Source organism: Megachile rotundata, chromosome 13 (assembly GCF_050947335.1).
Source record: "Megachile rotundata isolate GNS110a chromosome 13, iyMegRotu1, whole genome shotgun sequence".
Lineage (NCBI taxonomy): Eukaryota > Metazoa > Arthropoda > Insecta > Hymenoptera > Megachilidae > Megachile > Megachile rotundata.
Window position 1 is genome coordinate 8,418,797 of NC_134995.1, and position 25,352 is coordinate 8,444,148.

General features: G+C 34.7%; 2 protein-coding genes across 4 annotated transcripts in view; both read right to left on the reverse strand.

Moving 5' to 3' along the window:
* Window positions 1-4,492: 4,492 nt before the first annotated feature.
* Window positions 4,493-20,389, reverse strand: LOC100877514 (short transient receptor potential channel 4). 2 transcript variants are annotated; one of them, XM_076538643.1, is made up of 12 exons: window positions 20,237-20,389; window positions 19,623-19,760; window positions 14,299-14,636; window positions 12,858-13,053; window positions 12,622-12,798; window positions 11,525-11,795; window positions 11,329-11,434; window positions 10,334-10,635; window positions 9,033-9,284; window positions 8,245-8,360; window positions 6,710-6,868; window positions 4,493-5,054 (listed from the first exon to the last, which is right to left on the reverse strand). In XM_076538643.1, the coding sequence occupies exons 1-12, from the start codon at window positions 20,276-20,278 to the stop codon at window positions 4,884-4,886; spliced, it is 2,268 nt and encodes a 755-aa protein (XP_076394758.1). In that variant the 5' UTR covers window positions 20,279-20,389; the 3' UTR covers window positions 4,493-4,883. The 2 variants fall into 2 exon arrangements, with proteins under 2 accessions (XP_076394758.1, XP_012142580.2); XM_012287190.2 differs by lacking the exons at window positions 19,623-19,760; window positions 20,237-20,389 and adding an exon at window positions 15,892-16,153.
* Window positions 20,390-21,017: 628 nt separating this feature from the next.
* Window positions 21,018-25,352, reverse strand: part of hh (hedgehog signaling protein) — an 87,749-nt gene continuing 83,414 nt past the window's right edge. For both annotated transcript variants that reach the window (XM_076538533.1, XM_076538534.1), the window contains exon 3: window positions 21,018-23,846. In XM_076538533.1, the coding sequence (XP_076394648.1) occupies window positions 23,161-23,846 (686 nt within the window). In that variant the 3' untranslated portion in view covers window positions 21,018-23,160. The remainder of the gene's footprint in view (window positions 23,847-25,352) is intronic.

A 25,352-nucleotide genomic window follows, 5' to 3' on the forward strand; every position in this document is an offset into this window, starting at 1 on the left:
GACCAAATAAATAGATATAAATGCATGAACTAATAAATAGATATAAATGCATACAGGGTGTAATGCTACTCATAATTTTTCTCCCACTTGCAGCCACCTTACGAAAAAAAGTTTAGAACAATATTTGCAGGGTATGAAGTGTACAATAAATATTAGTAAAGCAAATTTTGAAAACAGTTTGTTCTCTTGGCAAAGTCAAGGTCACCTTGTGTTTTTAAATAGGAACATACATTTTTTTTATTCATAGCTTTAGAGGACATCGAGACGATTTCAAAACACGTGTTACATGATATTTTTATTAACATATTACTCGATTTACAGAAGAGGAAATGTGAAGTACTTAGCTATTGACTTTGGTAGTGTAACCATTAGTTGATACCGAAGAGATTACTAAATGTAAACACGCGACTAGAATGTTAGAAAAATACACTTTATTTAATTACATGTTCAAAATGTATGACGCCTTCTATCACGTAATATTCCGGTCTTTTACTTCATATTTCCTCTTCTGTAAATCGAGTAATATGTTAATAAAAATATCATGTAACATGTGTTTTGAATTCGTCTCCATGTCCTCTAAAGCTATGAATAAAAAAAATGTTCCTATTTAAAAAACCTAAGGACCTTGATTTTGCCAAGAGAACTGTTTCGAAAATTTGCTTTACTATCTATCGTGCACTTCATGCCCTGCAAATATTGTTCTAAACTTTCTTTCGTAATGTGGCTGCAAGTGGTAGAAATCGTGTTACAGGTAACACCCTGTATACAAGTAAATATAAATACATAAGCAAGTAAACTGTCACATATCTTCCGTTTATATTACAGTATCTACAAGAGCGTGCCTCGACTATCGATTCCCGATGCTAGTAACTTCGTTGTTTAAATGTTGATGGCCCGACAGGGTGAAACAAGGGAAAAAAGCTGACGCCAGAGCAATTTAAGGCACTCGAGACTTCTGTTCGAGTATCGATTCATCGGCAGAAACGTGTTTACCCTTATGTTCACTTTCTGCAATACAATTCCTCTTTTTCAACTTTTACAAGCCTCTTTTTATAGTCAGACACAATTCTTATTATAGTCAGTTTAATTATTATCGCGTTTTCACAGTCGATTACACGGCATCGATCCATGTCTGCTTTCGACCGGAAACTTAATTGCTGGAAACAGTTTCGTTTCTGACAAATGAACGTGGAGCTTAAAATTCGACTTTCGAAAGAAAGAAACTTTCGGAACTCTTCGTTTGCTTCTTATAAAGGCGGACGATAAGTAGTATGAAATAAAATGAAGTCGACGGATTTCAAACTTTCTTATTTATTTAACTGTTTAATACTTCTTGAAGAATTTTTTTACAGGATTATTTTCTGAGTTATTGAATGCACGTATAATTGTTCTGATGACATTTTTTATATTATTAATATGTTATTTAATTATAACATTAATATACTAGTTTCATAATACACTTATGTTACATTATACTAATGTATATTAATATATTATTAATATTAATTGTACTTACACATAATTATATTAATATGTATTATACATACGTTATATTATATTAATGACATATTGAATTATGTACTGTTTGAAGGATACAATTTTAAAATTCATTTTAAGGTTTATCATAAGAGGATTCATTAAAAATGAAAATTTATTTTTATTGCATTATAATAATATATTACATTACATTAATATTAATTGTATTTACACATAATTATATTAATGACATATTAATATTAATGTTAAATTATGTGCTGCTTAAAAAATACAATTTTGAAGTTTATTCTAATGTTTATCACAAAAAGATTCATTGAAAGTAGAAACTTATAATAACTTAGTTATTTATGTATTTTTTTTTATTCATTTATTTTTATGTACATGTCTGACAACAATTTTGCTACTTTATTTTAAAAATCATATAATGATATACTTGTTCTAATGAAATTTTTATTTTCATTTTTTAGTTATCAAGTTTTAGTTACTTTATTAACACAGATTTTCTAAATTGAGAAATTTGAAATTTTTAAATTCTGAACTTTATTTCAGAAATCTCCTTGTAAGAGAAAGAAGTCAATTTTTAAACTTCATCCTACATGAACCCTCCATCCTTCTGATATCGTTGACATTTCTCGAGCCAAGTTCCAATCACAGATTTTCCTGGACGAAATAAACAGCGATCGAAGAAAGTGCACTCGAACGACACCCTTAGCTTCTCCACCCTTCCGTGGCTCCAGGATTCCGAGACCACTCGGTGATATTCGACCCCAGAGAGATTTGCTCCTTTCGGGATGACTACATTCATAAAATAGAGTGACATGATTGCTCAACAAGCGAAAGAAAAAGAGGAAGGAAGATGGGGTGGTGCTCGTTAAATGAGTGACAAACGATGTTCGACGACAGAAAATTTCGCTGAACTCGGGGGATCGGGAAGAAGGTTCGATTGCCTCTATCGTTAGTTAATGTAACGTCCAATTAACGGACGGCAATCAGGAATTTTTGCTAAATGATGTTATTGTTGTTTATTTTTATTGTTTTAGCGTGGACAGGAAGTTTATTCAGTTGTGAGTTATACATTTATTAGAAAATTAAATTGACAGATCATTTTAAGTTATAGCTTTATTAAAAAATTAAATTGACAGATCATTTTAAGTTATAGCTTTATTAAAAAATTAAATTGACAGATCATTTTAAGTTATAGCTTTATTAAAAAATAAAATGGACAACTCATTTTAAGTCATACATTTATTAGAAAATAAAATAGACAAATCATTTTAAATCATAAATTTATTAGAAAATAAAATGGACAAATCATTTTCAGTCATGCATTTATTAGAAAATAAAATTAACAAATCATTTTAAGTCATACATTTATTAGAAAATAAAATGAACAAATCATTTTAAGTCATACATTTATTAGAAAATAAAATGGACAAATCATTTTAAATCATAAATTTATTAGAAAATAAAATGGACAAATCATTTTCAGTCATACATTTATTAGAAAATAAAATGGACAAATCATTTTCAGTCATAAATTTATTAGAAAATAAAGTTAACAAATCATTTTAAGTCACAAATTTATTAGAAAACAAAATGAACAAATCATTTTAAGTCACAAGTTTATTAGAGTAAATTTGAAATTCATTTATTAGTAGAATTTATTTTAAATTGTTTTATATTACTGTTTTATAAACTTTGGTTCAAAAGAGTCAACAAGTAATTTTCAGTTAATTACAAAACGCCATGTTCGTTCGAATTTCCCATGGTAGCGAACTTTTCAAGGACCGTAGGGACGCTTTAAATTTCATTTGAACGCCATTTTGTCTTCATTCCCTACATTTTAGATTATTTTAGTAGATACTGTTTGATCACAAACTTGTGATTTTATGGGAGTTATTAAACGTAGAAAAAATAGGAAATATTGAGAATATATTTTATGTAATATTTTCTCTGTAAATTTGTTTTATGACTTAATAAAAGCTGTATGATGTACTTTGCATGAAACTGTTGGAAATATTGAAAATATGAAACATTGGAAATATTGAGGATATGAAACATTGGAAATAATAAAAATTTTATATAATATTTTCTCTGCAAAATTTATTTCATTTTCATTTAATGAATTTAGCGTTCTAATATTGAGAGGTTTTGCGCCAAAAGTTCGACACCATGTTCGTAAAATGGAACCCTTTATATTTTCGTATTTCTAAATTTCTGACTAAATTTTTGAAACTTGGGAATTTGCAAATTTGGCGATTTGGGGATTTGGGGATTTGGGGATTTGGGGATTTGGGGATTTGGGGATTTGGGGATTTGGGGATTTGGGGATTTGGGGATTTGGGGATTTGGGGATTTGGGGATTTGGGGATTTGAGGATTTGGGGATTTGGGGATTTGGAAGCTTGGGAATTTAGAAACTTGGGGATTTGGAAGCTTGGGAATTTGGAAACTTTGGGATTTGGAAACTTGGGGATTTGGAAGCTTGGGAATTTGGAAGCTTGGGAATTTGGAAACTTGGGGATTTGGAAGCTTGGGAATTTGGAAACTTGGAGATTTGGAAGCTTGGGAATTTGGAAACTTTGGGATTTGGAAACTTGGGGATTTGGAAGCTTGGGAATTTGGAAGCTTGGGAATTTGGAAACTTGGGGATTTGGAAGCTTGGGAATTTGAAAGTTTGGGAATTTGGAAACTTGGGGATTTGGAAGCTTGGGAATTTGGAAACTTGGGGATTTGGAAGCTTGGGAATTTGGAAGCTTGGGAATTTGGAAGCTTGGGGATTTGAAAACTTGGGGATTTGGAAGCTTGGGAATTTGGAAGCTTGGGAATTCGGAAACTTGGGGATTTGGAAGCTTGGGGATTTGAAAGCTTGGGAATTTGGAAGCTTGGGAATTTGGAAGCTGGGGAATTTGGAAATTTGTGGATTTGGAAACTTGGGAATTTGGAAGCTTCGGAATTTAAAAGCTGGGAAATTTGGAAATTTGAACATTCAGAAATTCAAATAAAATCCATCTCGACTTTATTTCAAAAAGGTCTTAACAAAAACTCCAGAATTATCCGTATTTAATTTCCCACTTTCCAAGAACCGTTTCAAATTATCCACCTAAATAAGACGGTCAGAAGGAATTCATTTTCTCCCCATTTAAACAGCTACATTTCAACCTTCATTCCGTCATATCTTACTGAATTCACATGATAAAAAGGAAACAGATCTGTTATGTCTCTTTGAAGAAACTAATTGCGACAACTTTCGCAATCTCGCAAGTTTCATCGTGTTTATTGTTTCTACGTCGACGAAGCTGTCCTTGTTCGAGCTGTTCGATCGTCCGTGTTCAACAGGATATCGATCAGAAAATGTACGAAGTTTAATCTCCGACGTCGATTTTCTCAATCGGTGGTCAAAGCGTCTCTTAAAAGGCTTCTTAACTCGACGATCTCTTTCGTCAGTCGTTCTACTTCGTTTTCGGTTTCTTGTTTCTCCTTTTTACGGAAATAACGTTGCACCAGTTGTCCCATTACCATGTCGAACGCGTCGCTCGTTTCTTTCTCGGTGGTTTCCTGAAAGACGCGTCAGTGCCGCCATTTTGAGGACGCGAGGACTTGATGCAATTTTAACCTTGTGCGCTCGAAAGACTCGTTCAATTTTAATAGAATTTGGAATAAATTTTAAATAAATCCATTGTATTATTATTACATTATTTATTTATTATACTATATTTATTTATTTGTTATACTATATTGTATTATGTGAATTCAGTGGAACAGACGATAGTGATATTAATAATATAGTAATAGTAATTTTAAGAAAAAGGTCTTTTACCTTCAGCAAGGTTTTTAAATAACAAGCTCAAGGTTTTTAAATTTTTGAGTTTGGTGTCTGACAAGAGGAAAATACTTTCGAGCGCTGAAGGTTAATATTTAATAATTTGGTGAAATGGAAACTTTGTTTTGTTACATTTAGTTTGGAAGTTTTTTAACATTTAGTTGGTTAGTTTGGACATTTTGGTAATCACTTCCTCTCAAGATTAATTATGCATTTCAATACACATGCATTCTTAATTTAGTTCAATTTTCTTATAAACTCAACAAGTAAACCAGCCCTCACTAGACTAAAATTTCAACAAAAAATACATGTAGCTTTTTAATTTGATTAAACTCTCCTAAACTCCATAAATAAATTAAGCTTCACTAAACTAGAATTTTAATAAAAAAATACATGTAGCTTCTTAATTTGATTAAACTCTCCTAAACTCCACAAAGAAACCATACTTCACTGAATGAAAATTTAAACAAAAAGTAAATATGTATGAAGTTTAATTAAGTTTTCTTATTATTTGTACATCCACTTCAAAATAAATATCTTCAAAGAAATGTATCCTATAACATAAGAATTTCCTTTCGGACATTTTCGCATTCCGAAGGAAGTCATACATTTCAATGTTCTTTCTCGCAGTCCGTATGTACAATGTGAAATATTGCAGAGGGCGACAGCATTTCGCGTACAGTACAAACATGTCAGACCTCCGAATTTATTTCACGTGTACAGACGTCAACCCATGAGTTGGCGCGTGAACCAGATGTTTACAAGAATTAGAACTCCAATTGATCATATATGTAAATTTTTAAATTCCTAATATAGGTTTTCTACCTTTCTAAATATTTAAATTTTGAAATTTCCATGAGAAAAATTTCTACACTTCTAAATATCTAAATTTGTCCAGAAACTACCCTTCTATCGAAGTTTTCAAATTTCCACAACACCAAATTTCTACTCTTCCAAATATCCAAATTTCCAAATTTCCATAAACCCGTTCCACTTTTCTAAATATCCAACTTCAAATTTTCATCCGCTCAGATTTCTACATTTCTGAATACGCAAACATCCAAACTCCAACTTCAACGTTTCTAAACCCCAAACTGTCAAACCCCAAATTCCACATTCCCACATACCGATGTCAACCCACGAGTTGGCGCGTGGTGTTTAGAAGCGCCACTCCAATTGGTCAGAATAGAAAAATGGCCTCACACGTATTTTCGGCGGTATATTGGCTCTCGTGGTCGCCAATTAGGCGAAAAACAGGCAAACGTCTCTCAAGTGCTACTTGCGTTCAGCAGTTATTATTCTCATTTGCCGAAATGTAACTACAAATGTTCACGGTGGGCTTTTACTTTGGATCACCAACTCGTGGGTTGACATCGGTATGTATACTAACAATGAAACAACAGTGATTTATATCCCAGCGTGCTCGTTTGTTTGGCGGTGGACGCCACCATATTTTTAGATATTCGATCACTGGTTGCACACCGACGTAGGTTGGAACAATATTGAACGGAGGCGGAAGAGTTGTTGTCAGCATGTAATCCACGTAAGCCTGAAACATTTGTTAAGCATCTATCAATTTTTTGGTTCGATGAATGTTTAGGGCTTGGTGATTGAATTGAGTCTGTTAATTCTTCGACAGAGGACGGTTGCTGTGATGGCGGACATTTTGTAGAGGGCGCAGTCGTGCGCTGCAGTTGCTTTGGGACTTAACGTTTTGAGTATTGAGAAATTTTGGGACTTTTGGGACTTTGGGAGTTTGGGAGTTTGGGAGTTTGGGAGTTTGGGAATTTGGGAATTTGGGAATTTGAGAATTTGGGAACTTGGGAAATTTGGGAATTTGGGAATTTGGGAACTGGGAAATTTGGGAATTGGGAAATTTGGGAATTTGGGAACTGGGAAATTTGGGAACTGGGAAATTGGGGAATTGGGGAATTGGGGAATTGGGAAATTTGGGAATTTGGGAATTTGGGAATTGGGAAATTTGGGAACTGGGAAATTTGGGAATTGGGAAATTTGGGAATTGGGAAATTTGGGAATTGGGAAATTTGGGAATTGGGAAATTTGGGAATTGGGAAATTTGGGAATTGGGAAATTTGGGAATTGGGAAATTTGGGAATTTGGGAACTGGGAAATTTGGGAATTTGGAAACTGGGAAATTTGAGAATTTGGGAATTGGGAAATTTGGGAATTTGGGAATTTGGAAATTTAGAAATTGGGAAGTTTGGGAATTGGGGAATTGGGAAATTTGCGAATTTGGAAATTTAGGAATTGGGGAATTGGGAAATTTGGGAATTTGGGAATTTGGGAATTGGGAAATTTGGGAACTGGGAAATTTGGGAATTGGGAAATTTGGGAATTGGGAAATTTGGGAATTTGGGAACTGGGAAATTTGCGAATTTGGAAATTTAGTAATTGGGGAATTGGGAAATTTGGGAATTGGGAAATTTGGGAATTGGGAAATTTGGGAATTGGGAAATTTGGGAATTGGGAAATTTGGGAATTGGGAAATTTGGGAATTGGGAAATTTGGGAATTGGGAAATTTGGGAATTGGGAAATTTGGGAATTGGGAAATTTGGGAATTTGGGAACTGGGAAATTTGCGAATTTGGAAATTTAGTAATTGGGGAATTAGGAAATTTGCGAATTTGGAAATTTAGGAATTGGGGAATTGGGAAATTTGGGAATTAGGAAATTTGGGAATTGGGAAATTTGGGAATTCGGAAATTTGGGAATTTGGAAATTTAGAAATTGGGAAGTTTGGGAATTGGGAAGTTTGGGAATTGGGAGGTTTGGGAATTGGGAAATTTGGGAACTTGAGAATTTAGGAATTTGGGAAGTTGTGAGGTTTGAGAGTTTATAGGTCTTTGCAGGTGTTAATGACTAAAAACCATTGCTATATAAAATTGATTAAATTAGATATCAAACCTCTGTTCGTCCAAATATCCACTCAACGATGACATTTTCTGTCACTTTCGTCAACGTGTTTGACATACAGGCGATCAACATGTTCAGTATCAGTATCACTGAGATAAAGGTGAATGCTGAAACAAGAAATTATATATTATAACCACAATCGTGAATAAATAGACGAATCGATACCAACCATAATTTGTTTTTAACAAAAATTTAACTACCTCAAATATTAAATTTACAAATGTCAAATATTAATATGTGGTATGTAACATTTTTCTACGTAAGAAATACTGTAAAATTAGCTCCTTATATAAATCTTCAAGATATCGAATAACAACTCGTAAATGTGGAGCACGGAAATAGGGTGCTTTAAATGTCAACGTAAAACGGTACATGCTAAATAAATATAGTTTATGGATATTTATTTGAGGATGAAAAAGTACCTCGCATGTCTGAGGTACCTTATAAGGAGATGTTAAATTATTTTTATTTAGTACCTACTGTTATTATTATTATTTATTATTATTGTTATTATTTAGGGTTACTATTGTTATTGTCATTTAGTATTATTATTTAGGATTATTGTTGCTGTTATTGTCTAGTATTGTTATTGTTATTTAAGGCTATTGTTGTTATTATTGTTCAGTATTATTACTATTATTGAGCATTATTATTTATTATTATTGTTCTTACTATTGTCCAATATTTTTACTGTTGTTTGGTACTATAGTATTATTATTGCCATTGTCATTTAGTATTACTGTTATAGTTATTACTTTAGTATTAAATGTATGAATTACCAGCGAAAGATAAATAGCCTATAAACTCCGTGAACGTGTGTTGATTGATAACTGTCTCATTCTCAGAGTCACTAGGAAGGTTTTCGATTACCACGTCAGCGCTTTCTATAGGGCTCATGCAAAATAAAGCCCAGAATAAGGTCTTCAACGACGCTACGAAGTTCACGAACGAACTGGCTTGTTGAACTTTCATTTTCGACTGGTCGTCTGTTTGCACCATTTCGTCGTAATATTGATACAGTTTGCAAGTACCTGAAAAAATTATTATTAATAATAATTATTAATGTTGATTTTGGTTTTTGTTGATCTGATTGGTTTGATAATTTCGATTGATCAAATTGGTCAGATTAATTAGATTGATTAGATTGATCAAATTGATCAGATTGATCAGATTGATCAGATTGATCAGATTAATTAGATTGATCAGATTGATCAGATTAATTAGATTGATCAGATTGTTTAGATTGATTTCATTGATTTCATTGATTTCATTGATTTCATTGATTTCATTGATTTCATTGATTTCATTGATTTCATTGATTTCATTGATTTCATTGATTTCATTGATTTCATTGATTTCATTGATTTCATTGATTTCATTGATTTCATTGATTTCATTGATTTCATTGATTTCATTGATTTCATTGATTTCATTGATTTCATTGATTTCATTGATTTCATTGATTTCATTGATTTCATTGATTTCATTGATTTCATTGATTTCATTGATTTCATTGATTTCATTGATTTCATTGATTTCATTGATTTCATTGATTTCATTGATTTCATTGATTTCATTGATTTCATTGATTTCATTGATTTCATTGATTTCATTGATTTCATTGATTTCATTGATTTCATTGATTTCATTGATTTCATTGATTTCATTGATTTCATTGATTTCATTGATTTCATTGATTTCATTGATTTCATTGATTTCATTGATTTCATTGATTTCATTGATTTCATTGATTTCATTGATTTCATTGATTTCATTGATTTCATTGATTTCATTGATTTCATTGATTTCATTGATTTCATTGATTTCATTGATTTCATTGATTTCATTGATTTCATTGATTTCATGGATTTCATTGATTTCATTGATTTCATTGATTTCATTGATTTCATTGATTTCATTGATTTCATTGATTTCATTAATACCATTAATTTCATTGATTTCATTGATTTCATTGATTTCATTGATTTCATTGATTTCATTGCTTCCATCGACTTCATTGATTTAATAACTAAATAATTGATAGCCTACTGATTACACTACCAACTCAGACTATAATTACCAGCAGTAAAGGCAAGCATCATAATACTAAAGAGTACAGTAAACTTCCCAACGTCCTTAAACATTTTTCCAAGCGACAGTTGAAGAGGACCCAAGTTGTAATCTAGTTGGCAGATATGCATCAATTTCAGGAACGCCATTATTGTTGCCCAGCAGAAAATTCCTTCGGCAATCAATGTCGGATCGTATTTGTGCCAATATTTCCTCTCCAATTCCAGCTGTCCGTTTATCCTCACATCAATGGCGGCCGTTATCCAATACATGAACGTTAGAATGAAAAGGAATATCATTATCAAGTCGAACCTGCATCAAAATTAAATAGTTTCATTTAATAACAACATGTAACAATACTAAACTGTATTAAATAATTTGTAAGTTTACGTACAGATGAGTCTCGATATATTGCCGTAGAGTGATATATACAAGGTTTATAGAATTTTAGAAATCTGGGAATTTGGGGATTTGAAAATTTGGTGATTTGAATATTTGGGGATTTGGAAATTTAGGGATTTGGAAATTTGGGGGTTTGGAAATTTTGGATTTGGGAAATTTTGGAACTGGTAAATTTGGGAATTGGGGAATTTTGGAATTGGTGAATTCGGGAAATTGGGAAAGTTAGGAATTGGAAAATTTGGGAATTGGGGAATTTTGGAATTAGTGAATTTGGGAATTGCAAAATTTTGGAATTGATGAATTTGGAAATTGCAAAATTTTGGAATTGATGAATTTGAGAATTGAGAAATTTTGGAATTGATGAATTTGGGATTTGGGAAATTTTGGAATTGGTGAATTTGGGATTTGGGAAATTTTGGAATTGGTGAATTTGAGAATTGCAAAATTCAGAAATGCAGAAACTCAAAAATTTACAAAAGTACCAAAACCCCATAAATAAATGTAAAACCTCCCAAACAACCTTCACAAAGCCCCAAAACTCTCATACAAAATTTATCACCAAATTATTAAAACTATGTCAATAACTTTGTAATAAAATCTTACCAATTCCAAGCAGAAGTAAAGTACCTCTCCGGTCCATGAATCACACAAAGACGAATGGACGCCCAGGTATACGAAACGATGTAGAGAACCAAAATCCATACATATACTGAAGAGGTATCCCAACATCAAAAATCGAAGTTAAATCATTTGATCTTTCAACACATATCTTTCCAATCATTCGAATCGTTTGGTATACCAGTATTAGGAGGTCCTCGAAGTTGATTAGTTTTGTCGATATTGGATTGTAGAAAAACGACGAGCAAAAACACTAAGTAACTAGCGGTCGAGGAGATGAATTTGTTCACCGGCGACTGCCATCTTTTCGACCAACGAGAGTTTGGCGCGAAAAGAACCACAACTAACATCACTGGTAGGAGAACGATACGAAACGCTACGTGTATACATTTCATCCACATTGGCATGATCTTCCATTCGTACCAGCCCTCGACCCACTTGCTGCTCATTAACTGGAAAAACAAAAATTAGAGATAAAATATTTTAGGTGAATTTTGGGGGAATTTTGAAAAGGTTTATTTATTTAGTGATTTGAGTCGTTTGAGTGATTTGACTGACTTGAGTGACTGGAGTGACTTGAGTGAATCGAGTGATTTGACTGACTTGAGTGATTTGACTGACTTGAGTGATTTGACTGATTTGAGTGACTTGAGTGACTTGAGGGACTTGAGGGACTTGACTGGCTTAACTGACTTGAGTGACTTGAGTTACTTGAGTTACTTGAGTGATTTGACTGATTTCAGTGATTTGACTGACTTGAGTGACTTGGGTGACTTGAGGGACTTGAGGGACTTGACTGGCTTAACTGACTTGAGTGACTTGACTGACTGAAGTGACTGGAGTGACTCGAGTAACTTGAGTGACTCGAGTGAATTGAGTGACTTGAGTGACTTGAATGACTTGAGTGATTTGAGTGACTCGATTGACTCGAGTGACTTGAGTGACTCGAGTGATTCGAGTGATTTGAGTGACTTGAGTGATTTGAGTGATTTGAGTGATTTAATTATCTGGTAATAGTGGAATTTAAAAATTTGGTAACTTAAAAATTTAAAAAATTACACATTTAATAATTTAGAAAAAACTTTCAAAATTTAATAATTTACTTATTTAATAAAAGAAGAATTAAAAAATATGGTGAACTACAAGTTTGAAAATTTTTTAATTTTTAAATCCAAAAACTTGATATCCCATTAGTTCAATTATTCCAAATCTCCCAAATCTCAAATTCTGAAATTTCCTAAACCTCTCTAATCCCAAAAAGAACCACAAAATCGAAACCTGTTGAACATTAGGATGTGCCACAAACGTTCTCTGCTTAATACTCAGCGCGAACAGCAATCTCGGATACAAAAATTTCGACGAATGAGCGAATCCGGTCGACTGCTGAAGAATCACCTCCACTTCCTCGACGCTCCTCGCACAGGCAATAAGATCCGTCGCAAATTGCGCCACATTCTATAAAAAAGAGACGTTTTAATCGAGGATCTACGTGGTCGAAGAAGAAAAGAAGCAACCTCAGAGAGACGTTTGTACTCGTGATAAAATTCCCTGTCGAAGGAGGCCGCTTGTTTCAGCTCGTGCGCCAGATTGAATGCTTGTAGAATCGGGTCATCGACGGTCTGACAAATGTAAGCTGGATTGGTGATCGCTTTGTAGGCGAATAGTCGCATCCTTCCTATCGTCAGCAAGTCGGACTTTTCTCGTTCAATTCTGCGCTATCGAATTACAAATTCATTTGTTTTTGTTTTAAGGTTCTCTTTGAAGGTTTTTTTTAGTGGTGGTGATCATCTAGGGGTTATCGGAGAGATAAGGTTATTGGATAGGGGGTGGATTGTGTAGTTGGATATTTCGAATTTTGGAATTGCAAAATTCAGGAATTGGGGAATTTGGGAATGGGGAATTTGAGAATTGCAAAATATAGGAATTGGGAAATTTTCGAATTGAAGAATTTGGGAATTGGGAAGCTTTGGAATTGCAAAATCTTGAAATTGTGGAATTGGTGAATTTGGGAATTGGGAAATTTTGGAATTGCAAAATATAGGAATTGATGAACTTAGGAATTGCAAAATTTGAGAATTGGTGAATTTATGAATTGCAAATTTTGAGAATTGAGAACCTTCGGAATTGCAAAATTTGGGAATTGGTGGTTTTAGGAATTGCAATATTTGGGAATTGGGAAATTATGGAATTGGTGGATTTGGTAATTGCAAAATTTGGAAATTGGGAAGATTTGAAATAGGGAAATTTTGGATTTGGTGGATTTGGGAATTGCAAAACTTTGGAATTGGGAAGATTTGGAATTGCAAAACTTGGGAATTGGGAAGCTTTGGAATTACAAAATTTGGGAACTGAGAAATTTTGGAACAGGTGGATTTGGGAATTAGAAAGCATTGGAATTGCAAAGTTTGGTAATTGAGAAATTTTGGAATTGGTGGATTTGGGAATTGCAAAAATTTGGAATTGGGACGCTTTGGATAAGCAAAATTTGGGAATTGGTGATTTCGGGAATCGGTGACTTTGGGGATTGGGAAGCTTTGGAATTGCAAAATTTTGAAATTCGGAAATTTTGGGATTGGTGGATTTGGGAATTGCAAAATTTTGGAATTGGGAAGCTTTGGAATTGCAAAACTTGGGAATTGGCGACTTTGCGAATTGGGAAGCTTTGGAACTGCAAAATTTGGGAATTGAGAAATTTTTGAATTAGTGGATTTGGGAATTGGGAAACTTTGGAATTGCAAAGTTTTGGTAATTGAGTGAAATACCCAATGTCCAAATTCCAAATTCCAAATTCCCAAATTGTAAATTCCAAAATCTTGCAATTCCAATTTCCCAATTCCCAAATTTCTACACCAACCTTCCATAAAACTACACAAGTACCCAAAAATCCCATCGATCCCAAAGAAAAAATAAAAACCAAACGATTCTTATTATCATTAAAAAGAAAAAAGCTCGTACTTGCAAACCGCCTCACAGTTACAATAAGGTGGATGCGGTTTCGGTATACTGTGGCGCCTGTTCCTCAAAAAAGTGATCATGTCAAAATGGCCGCATTGTGCGGCCACCATCAACGGCGTAGTATCATCCGGAAAATCGGAGCTCTGCGTCACGCCAACGAACTCGAGGCCCATCGTCAACTCATTCAATTTGTCCAAAATAACAAGCGCGATCTTTTGTTCATTGTCTCTGATCGCGTGGAGGTGCGTGTCACCGGGATCGATGTCAGGATGGGACAGCAGATACTCCACCATCGGCAGGTTCCTGTCATGAACTGCGACGTGGAGTGCGGTGACGCCCTGAAAATAAACCAATTCATTGTTACCAAACCGAACAAATAATGTATTGATCCGATGAGTGGTGTGCGGACATTTTGGCTTGGTTAGATTTGTTAGGTTTATTTTGATTTTTGGTGATATTGGATGTAATGATGTTCAAGGAATAATTGTTTTAATTTATGTATGTGTGAGTTCATTTGTTGTTTAATATTTTAGTTAGGTAATGGTGAAAACATTGTTGATGAGGTTAGGTTAGGTTAGGTTGGTTGAAAAGTTTGTTGAGGTTAATTATTTGTAACTAGCATGGTGGGAAGTGGTGTGGGAGGGTTGTAATTTTCAAATTTTGCAATTCCCCATTTTCCCATTTTCCCATTTTCCGAGTTTTCCAATTTTTCCATTTTTCCATTTTCCCATTTTCCCATTTGCCCATTTCCTCATTTTGCTCAATTTTTCAATTTCCCATTTTCCCATTTGCCCATTTGCTCATTTTGCTCAATTTTTCAATTTCCCAATTTCCCAATTTCCCAATTTCTCAATTTCCTAATTTCCTAATTTTCCACTGTAACAATTTCCAAAATTCCCAATTTCTCAATTTTTCAATTTCTCAATTTCCCAATTTCCTAATTTCCCAATGTAACAATTTCCAAATTTCCCAATTTTCTAACTTCTCAATTTCCCCATTTCCCAATTTTCCAATTTTCTAACTTCTCAATTTCCCCATTTCCCAATTTCCCATTTTCCCACTTTCCCAATTTCCCAATTTCTCAATTTCCTAATTTCCTAATTTTCCAATGCAACAATTTCCAAATTTCTCGATTTCCCAATTTCCCAATTTCCCAATTTCTCAATTTCCCAATTTCTCAATTTCTCAATTTCTTAATTTTCCAATTTCCCAATTACAAATGCAAAAATTACTAGAGTTCTAATTTACCAATTTTGAAATTTCTAAATTTCCTAATTCTCAAATCTCCAAATCCCCAAATTTTCAGCCATCTGTTCTCCCACATACCCAAATTTCCAAATTCTGCACGTCAAACTTAACCTAACCACCCCTAAAAACGAACTACCCCAAACACTTCCAAATACCAAGTCCCACAATATCAATTTCACCCAAAACTCCCCACATCCCCGATCCCCAACATCCTCTCCCATCAATAACTCATCAAGCATCAATAACGTATCTCCTCTGGCATCCTCGCTCCAAGGTGTTAAACCAAAATTCCTTAATATAAAATCGAAAAGCCAATAAATAGCCGAGTACATCCTACACGCTTACCGGTCCCATCACAGACACGATCTAACCGCAATAACCCCGGCAGTTAATCAGTTAACAACGGTGTTTGGACCCCATGAAAAATTCCCAGGCGCGGTGCACGCGTCCCACAAGAAGGACGCCAGTCAGGCTTTCCGGGATCGTGGAATTCCTGTTTGTCCCTCGTGGCGCTTTCCGATTCTCGCAGCATCGACTTTCGAACTTATCTGTTTCCCTTTTTACTTATTCCTTTTTTCGGCCCTCTTTTTCGGCCGTGTCCCTTTTTGTCCGAAGAATGGGACGACGACGTTTGTCGCCCATCTGCGGCGCGTTTACAGAAGGCGGTCACCGACAATGGAGCCGATCCATTGTTGCCGCCGACACCGGTCACAATATTCCGTGATATCCTGGCTTTTCAGGATCGAGGACCCACGGGAACCTCTGTACGGCCACACGCACCGACACAATGCCACCTTGTGATATATGCTCGACTCTTTCTTTGCTAAATTCGACAGATGTCCTCGTGCGGATCAGGAGTAGGCATGCGACTTTGGGTGGAGAATTTTGGGGAATCGAGACGATGTTTCATGTTTAGATTTATGGACGTGTGGATTGTGTACTTTGAGAGATGGCTAATGTCTGACTCTGCATTTTTGTTGGACGAGTGCGAAATGGGGCGAGTTAGCTGATGTAGTTAGGATGATGTGAGTCTTTGTCGATCCTCCATTTTGATATTAACATGGAAACTTGAGATTTTGTTAAATATTCAAGTTGCGAATTGTAGAATTTTTTAATTTCTCATTGCATTTCAAATTTTCATTTTCTGGGTTTTTGAGTTACCAAATCAAATTTTTAAGCTTTTGGAGTTTTGAAGGTTTTGAGATCATTGAGATCCCAAATTACCAACTCATCAAATTGCAAAATTTTTAAATTTTCAAATTTACAAATTTCTAACTTACCAAATTCCTAAATTTCCAAATTCCTAAAACTCTTTATCTTTTAAATAGATTTTTTCTAAAATTTCCCTAGATCGCCTTAAGGTTCTTGTTAAGTTTCCCCTAGGAGTTACTGGATTCTTCTTAAAATTTCCCCAGGATCCAATTAGTTCTTCTTGAAATTTCCCTAGGATTCATTTGGTTTTTCCTAAAATTTCCCTAGGATCCAATTGGTTTTTCTTAAAATTTCCCTAGGATGCATTTGGTTCTCCTTAAAATTTTTCTAGGATCACATCGTTTTTTAAAATATCCCTAGTATCCCATAGGTTCTTCTTAAAATTTCTCTAAGACCCAATTGGTTCTTCTTAAAATTTCCCTAGGATTCCTATGGTTCTTCTTAAAATTTCCCTAGGATGCATTTGGTTCTCCTTAAAATTTCTCTAGGATCACATCGGTTTTTAAAATATCCCTAGTATCTCATAGGTTCTTCTTAAAATTTCCCTAGGATCCAATCGGTTCTTCTCCAAATTTCTCTACGATCACATCGTTTCTTAAAATATCCCTAGCATCCCATAGGTTCTTCTTAAAATTTCCCTAGGATCCCATGGGTCATCTTGAAAATTCCCCTAAGGTCCTGTGGTTTCTTCTTAGAATTCCAATAGGATTACACATATTTCTCCCATCTCATATTTAAAATTAAACTATATAATAATGCATATAAATGCAATTATATTATTATACTAAATTACATACAAATATGCAATATACGTAGATGTTCCTCTCCCCATATCGCACCACGTTACTCATCGTGAAGTCATATCTCCCCCACACTAATTTCCTTCTAATAACCAATTGCAGTCATTAATCCTCACAACTCCACAATATTAGTTCTATCGTCAAAAAACGAGAGCAAGCGGTGTCGCGCGAGCGCCCGGGGCATCTCTCGGGCAGCACGGTGGCAAGGGGATTCCCGGATGGAATTTACAGCGGGACCAGTCATTTGAATAATTTTTATCGGTCCTCGGCTGAAACCATTGTCTTGTAAAGGGCCGTCTGAAATATGGCCGTAGATACACGGAGGCAGCCAGCTTCTTTCGTTCCGTTTCACTCGCGCCCCTATCTGCCCTCACCTTCTTTTCCTCCTGTCATCCCTCTTTTTTCCTCTCGTTCTCCTCTCGTTTCCTCACATTCTGTCCTTTTCTCTCTCTCTTTCGTTCTGTCCTCACGAAGGCGGCCTCTGTTTCAAAGCGAAACGAGGGTTGGGCTTTTCGGTAAGAGAAGAGGACGACACGAGGGGGAGCTGGAGGGGGTAACATTCCACGGGGGGTACGTGTACCTCGACGGGGTGAAGATCGGAGATAACGAGACCTCGTCTTGCTCTCCGTTTCCTCCTTCGATTCTGCCGTTTCTGGAGCCCGGGTCGTCCTTTTTCTTCGTCGTCGCTGCCTCTTCCGTGACGGACGGCGCTGCTCTTTGAACCCGGCACCAACGGACAGCGTAAATCATCGGTCGGAAATGATCTCCGGGGAAAAAGGGGTTGACAACGTCGATTCGCCGCCGGGGAAAATGTTCTCCTTTTACCTGAATCGACACCACTTACGGTTATGTTGTGGGAAACCGATCGCAGATAAATCCGATCTTTACGAGCTGTCCTGGGCGCCTCTGAATACCTGAGATTTGGCCTGATGGTCTTTAATAGCTCTCGCTTTTGTTTTACCGTTATGTGGAAAATATGGTTAAGTTTGCGCTTTGGGTTAGTGGTTTCAGTGTGATAACTGGACTACGGGGTGAGTCTCATATTTTTAATTGGTATATCGTGTTTCAAGTTAGTATATCGTATTTCAAGTTAATCATGTTTCAAGTTTGTGTCATATATTTCAAGTTAGTGTCATATCATATTTCAAATTAGTAGCGTATCATGTTTCAAGTTAGTGTCATATCATATTTCAGGTTAGTATCATATCATGTTTCAAATAAGTATCAGATCATATTTCAAGTTTGTATCAGATTATATTTCAAGTTAGTGTCGTATCATATTTCAGGTTAGTATCATATCATGTTTCAAATAAGTACCAGATCATATTTCAAGTTTGTATCAGATTATATTTTAAGTTAGTGTCATATTATATTTCAAGTTAGTGTCGTATCATATTTCAAGTTAGTATCGTCTAATATTTCAAGCTAGTGTCATATGATGTTTTAAGTTTGTATCAGATGATATTTCAAGTTAGTGTCATATCATATTTCAAATAAGTACCAGATCATATTTCAAGTTTGTATCAGATTATATTTTAAGTTAGTGTCATATTATATTTCAAGTTAGTGTCGTATCATATTTCAAGTTAGTATCGTCTAATATTTCAAGCTAGTGTCATATGATGTTTTAAGTTTGTATCAGATGATATTTCAAGTTAGTGTCATATCATATTTCAAATTAGTAGCGTATCATGTTTCAAGTTAGTGTCATATCATATTTCAGGTTAGTATCATATCATGTTTCAAGTAAGTATCAGATCATATTTCAAGTTAGTATCGTCTCATATTTCAAGCTAGTATCAGATCATATTTCAAGTTAGTGTCATATTATATTTCAAGTTAGTGTCGTACCATATTTCAAGTTAGTGTCGTCTCATATTTCAAGCTAGTATCAGATCATATTTTAAGTTAGTGTAATATTATATTTAAAGTTAATATCATATTATATTTCAAGTTAGTATCGTCTCATATTTCAAATTAGAGTTATACACGTTAAATTTCAGTATTGTTTCGAGAAAAATATAAATTGTATTCGATGAATAATTCATGTCACTCGAATCTCACCTGAAAGTCGGAGACGTTGATATTGAAATCTGGTTGGCTCTCAAGAAATTGTCTCACATCGGCGACGTTTCCATTGGCGACTAAATCGAAGAATTCTTTTTCAATGTCTTGTAGGTATGGTACTGTGACGCTTTCTCGCTGAAAAATTGATGAATCAGTTAGTTAATTAATTAAAAATTGGTTACAGCGGAATTATTGATTATCTTGAGAAAAGAGTTAATTACTTGAGTATTTTGATAGAGAATATTTATATTAATAAAGTGTACCTTATTTATTGTAATAAAGAATACATTCATTGATTATTTTAATGAAGTATGAATTATTTAATTATTTTAATAAAGAATAAATTATTTCAATATTTTAATGAAGGAAAAATTATTTCATTATTTTAATGAAGAAGAAATTATTTTATTACTTCTATAAAGAATAAATTATTGTATCATTTTAATGAAGAAAAAATAAATTACTTAAATTTGCAATGAGAAATAAATTAATTACTTTAATTTCTATTATGAAAAAAAAATAATTATTGAACAGGAAACTAAATAATAAGATTTCTTGACAAAAAGATGAATGACCCATAACCTCAAAAATTTATATTACGAAAAACTCACCTTTTTTAGCCTATCGGCCAGTTGACCTGAAATATTAAACATGTTTCTACCTTAATTATACTTCAATTATGGAAAAAATTATTTATTCTACGTTTACTTAAAGAGAATCGAAATATCAGATATAGCTGTAAAATTTTGCAAAACGAAGCAACAAAGAAACATCGTCTGCTACGAATTTATTTGAATATCATTTCTTTTATCTTCACTGGGGTTTGAAAATTCTAATCGATATTGTGTTACGATTTTTTATTAACATTTTAACTTTTTAACTTTAACTAATTATTGCTTTAATTAAATATTAATGACACAATTCTATATTTTGTTCAGTTTCTTTGATTTAATTTTTGTAAAATTTATTTTTTACAAATTTGAACGATTTTGTAATTAATTTACTAATTTCTTTAATATTAATCAATTTTTACTTATAACATTTGAAATATTGTTAATAAATATTTGAAACTCGTGAAACTCTGTCTTATAAATATTGAAATTATATTTTTCATTATTCAAATCAATTAATGATTGAAACCATAATTTTCTTGCATAAAGAAAATAATAAAATAAAACATTAAACTTGTTGCTAACAATGTTACTAATATTAATTTTGATTAAAATGCTAATGTCTGAGATAAAAAAAAATATTTCAAGTCCTTCATATTAAATTATTAATAATAATAAAATTGTTGTATAACAAAATTCCATAATACTTAAATAATACTAATAATTAATAAAATACTTAAAATACTAATAATTGAAGGGCTATCAGTAAAAAGACCAATGGTTTCTGCTGTGTTTAATGATTTAATTCAATCTATCGACGTTATAATATATACATAATTTATAATTTGTTTTTGAGCTACGTACAAATAATAATAATATAATAATAATAATAATAAAATATAATATAATAATATTAATAATATAATAATAATTACTATAATATAATAATATATAATATATCAATTTCTGCAAAGATAATTTAGGTGTCAATGCAGCAATCGTCCTATCGCGAAGATCATCACCTAACATCATCGATCAGAAACAATTCAATCGAAATCAATATTTTGTCGCTACGATCACTGTACATCGAGGGGAAAATTTGTTATTTCATCTACGAATTATGTTAAAAATGCAGCAATGTATATGGTTAAAAACAAGAAAAAGATCGAGGAAACGCGGAGTTTCTCACGCGATTTTATCTGTATGTAATTCATTCAAATTACGTGAAAAATATTCGTTTATGTACTCTTGCGCAACCTAAGACTTCTTTCGGTTAAGAAAAATCGCTCTAGTCAGAATTTTCCCTAAGTTTCCACTAGACTCTTCTCAGAATTCCTTTAGATTTAGTTTCATTTCGATTTATTGCTGGTTTGTCAAGGTTTCTGAGAAAATTCTGAGAAATCTTCTGTTTTCTATAATGTGGACGACTATGGCGAGAGGTAGGATATTTCTTTTTCTGTATTTTGTGTAGTTTATGATTTATAGTTAGTTTAGAACTTAGGGAGATTCAAATGGAATTGTGGAACTTTCTGTTTTTGTGGATAAGTCATATGGTCAACTAAGGCGAGAGGTAGGATATTTTCTTTTGTGCATTTTGTCTAAGTTTTCTATGTTTAGTTTAGAATTTAAGGAGATTCAAATGTGGAACTTTCTGTTCTTGATGATAAGTCATATGGTCAACTAAGGCGAGAGGTAGGACATTTCCTCCTTTGCATTTTGTCTAGAATATTTATTTCTAATTTAGAACTTAAGGAGATTCACATGTGAAACTTTCTATTTTTGATGATAAGTCATATAGTCAACTAAGGCGAGAGGTAGAACATTTCCTTCTTTGCATTTTGTCCAGAATATTTATTTCTAATTTAGAACTTAAGGAGACTCACATGTGAAACTTACTGTTTTTGTGGATGAATTATATGGTCAACTAAGGCGGGAGGTAGGATATTTCCTTATTTGTATTTTGTTTAGGTTATCTATGTCTAAGTTAGAACTTGAGAAGATTCAAATGTGAAAATTCCTGTTTTTGATGATAAATTATGTGGACAACTAAGACGAGAGGTAGGACATTGATATAAACATTCTCTAAATTACTGTCCATGTTTCGTTCAGGTTAAGGAAATCTGAATGTAGATGTTGCTTTTGTAATTGTTTTTCTTTATATGTACAACTATGATGAAAGGAGATAATGTGGATAACTAATGCAAGAGTTAGGATATCCTACACTCCAAGCCACCTTAACTTCGAAAGAGCCTAAGTAGACCCTAACATTGAACCTCCTTCTGATAAATAATGTGTTCAGCTAATGCAAGATCCCCTTAATTTACCCAGGCCTCAGAAAAACCTAAGTAGACCATAACTCTTCTCTTCCCACATAAATAATGCAGTCTAATGGACCCGAAAGAAGTCAAAGTTCGCGAGAGTACACTTTCATCTATTTTTGCAAGTATCGATACAATAACGAATAGGTTTCACACTACATAGAACGCTGAAACACTTTTCAAGCATTTCGCCGGGCTACAATAAAAGGCCGCCTCACACAGTTCCATAAATAAACTCTACATAAACATGCTGTACATTCCGTCCGTCGATTTTCCTAATTATAGTCACATTTAACCGGGTTCCGTCGCAGATCCATCTCAGACAGCACAGTTCGCGTTCAAGGATCAGAACAACAAATTACATTAATATACTCGTATTGTACACACGTCGCCTATGTACCTAATATGCTACACGTCACTCGGAGGTCACACTGGCCAACAAACGATCAGCCCGAACGCGAGTACGTTCTTCAGGGTCCACGTTTCCTCCGGACTCTCCCCTCGAGGACCTGGTCCTGCGACCACGTGGGCTGGCGTTTTGGACGCGTTTCACGGTCCGTTTCACGCAACGAAGACTAAGGAATCCTCCAGGACCACCGGGAGGCCTCACTGGTACAGCATCCTCGTGGGAGTGACGAACGAGGACACCCAGAACAAGAAAGACGCGTACCAGTGCACGCCTTCCTGAGGCGTCCTCGTGTCCTGCCTGACCTCCGAGTACCTGGTGTCCTCCACGCCCAGCAGCCTCCTCGTGAAGAAGTACTTCACGCTAGTCCAGATCCTGTACGGCAGGAAGGCGAAGTGCGCCACCTCCTGGCTGTCCACGAAGGCGTAGCAGGACGCGACCACGTCGTCCACCAGAACGGTGCCCTCCGTCGTCAGAGGCGCATAAACGCCTTCTTCAAGGACCAGCCGCCTGTCCACCACCTTGTCCCATCGCAGACGATGCTCCACCTCGTTCTCGTCCGCTGGGTCCCTCACCAGGATCTTGTCACCGCGGTTCACTCTGCCGGCGAAGATCGACGACCTGCCCTCCACTGGCACCAAATGAGCAGGTGTCAGCGTCAGCACTCGACCGGACTCTGTCGTTAGCTGTACAAACTGCCTCCTCTCGGTTAACGAGCGATCCAGGAACGCGATCACCTCGCTGTAGACGATGTCCCCGCGGGAATCCAGGGCGGCGATGCGGTCGCCTAACTGAACCTGGTCCAGGCGCTTCGTGGAACCGTCCTGGGTGCGCACCAGGCTTCGGCCGGGGAAACATCCGCCTGATTTGCCGGCCGATGAGGACTCTGCAAAGAGATTCGGATTAGGTCAGATTAGGGTACAATAGTTAGATGGAGGCGATGGTGATCTAGAGAGTTGGAGGTTTGGCATTGGAAGATAGGAATTTGGGAAGATAGGTTTGGACAAGGATTGTGATTGGTTCTGGGTAATTAATTGGTTAGCTGTGACATTGAGGACGGTAATCATAAACAGCTGATTCGTTAAGTTTGAACATAGGAAATTGCGATGAGTGCAAATTTGCACAGTTGGAAATTTAGGTGTTAACCTAACAAAGCTATAAATATTAAAGCAGACGACTGCAAATAATATGAAGGAAGTCTATTTTAGAGATTCGAAGTACAATGTCTGAAATTTAGCGGATGAATTGAAATCGTGGTTATCATCAATCAACATTCCACCTGAGATACGGGTTCTGATTTCTAGCTACGTCACGGTTATTCCATCGATATTAGATTGAAATAACGCCGGCGTCGATCGAGTCACGTATCGATATTATCAACAATTGGCCACTTAATTTCTCTTTAAGTCATGTAGGATGTTTACAATTCGAAATGGATATCTTCTTATCGTTGACGAATTGTTGAGATAAAATCGAATTTTTGGGAACACTATCGACGGGTTTTCTACGTTTTGTATCTTTATTGACTTATCGGATTGTGGAATTAACGTTGAGATTAAACTTCATTCACTATGATGACATCGATATTTCATAACAGTAATTATTTGTAACCAAGTGTTTGAAATTTTATTATAATATTGTGATGAATTTAAATTTTTAGCACATTCTGTGTTGCCTGTAACCAACGACGCACCAGGTGCGTCATCAGTTTATTTCCCAATATTTAATTTTTAATAAATTACTGATGTAATATATGTAATGTATGGTGTATATAATATTCTAGAAAAAATGGCAATCATGTAAGAAATGAACGAGTGCAAAATCGATCGTAATTGGATTCGTGTGTTCCCTTTCTTATTACTTCCTCCGTAACCCATCCTATCTAATCCACTTCTACATTTATATTTCAATTAATGGCTTGTCCGGAACAGAGTTAAATGCGTCTGTGTGTACAATGTCGAAGCGACCGAAGGCAAATAACGAAACGTCGATTGGTTCCTGCAGCGTTATTGCATTGGTTGCCTCGATGGAAGCAAATTGTCTGCAGTCCTCGTAATTGAAATTTACGCGGAAATTAATCGAACACCCCGAATCGAAGGAGCGTAACGATAATATACCTACATCGATTATTGCCCTTCGATAACTTCATCCGTAATTACCTATTTACTCGACGGTTACTTAATACTCATCTAAATAATTCGGTCACTAATATCGTTGCAAGAATTTCGATAAAATTTACTACTTCATCTTGGATGATTAATTGGAACGTTATCGAAAATTAAATCATTTTTAATACACTGATATAATCGATGACGCACCAGGTGCGTCGCCAGTTAAATCCATATTTTAAGTAAAATAATTTCAGTGACTATTAAATTTACTATTTCATCTT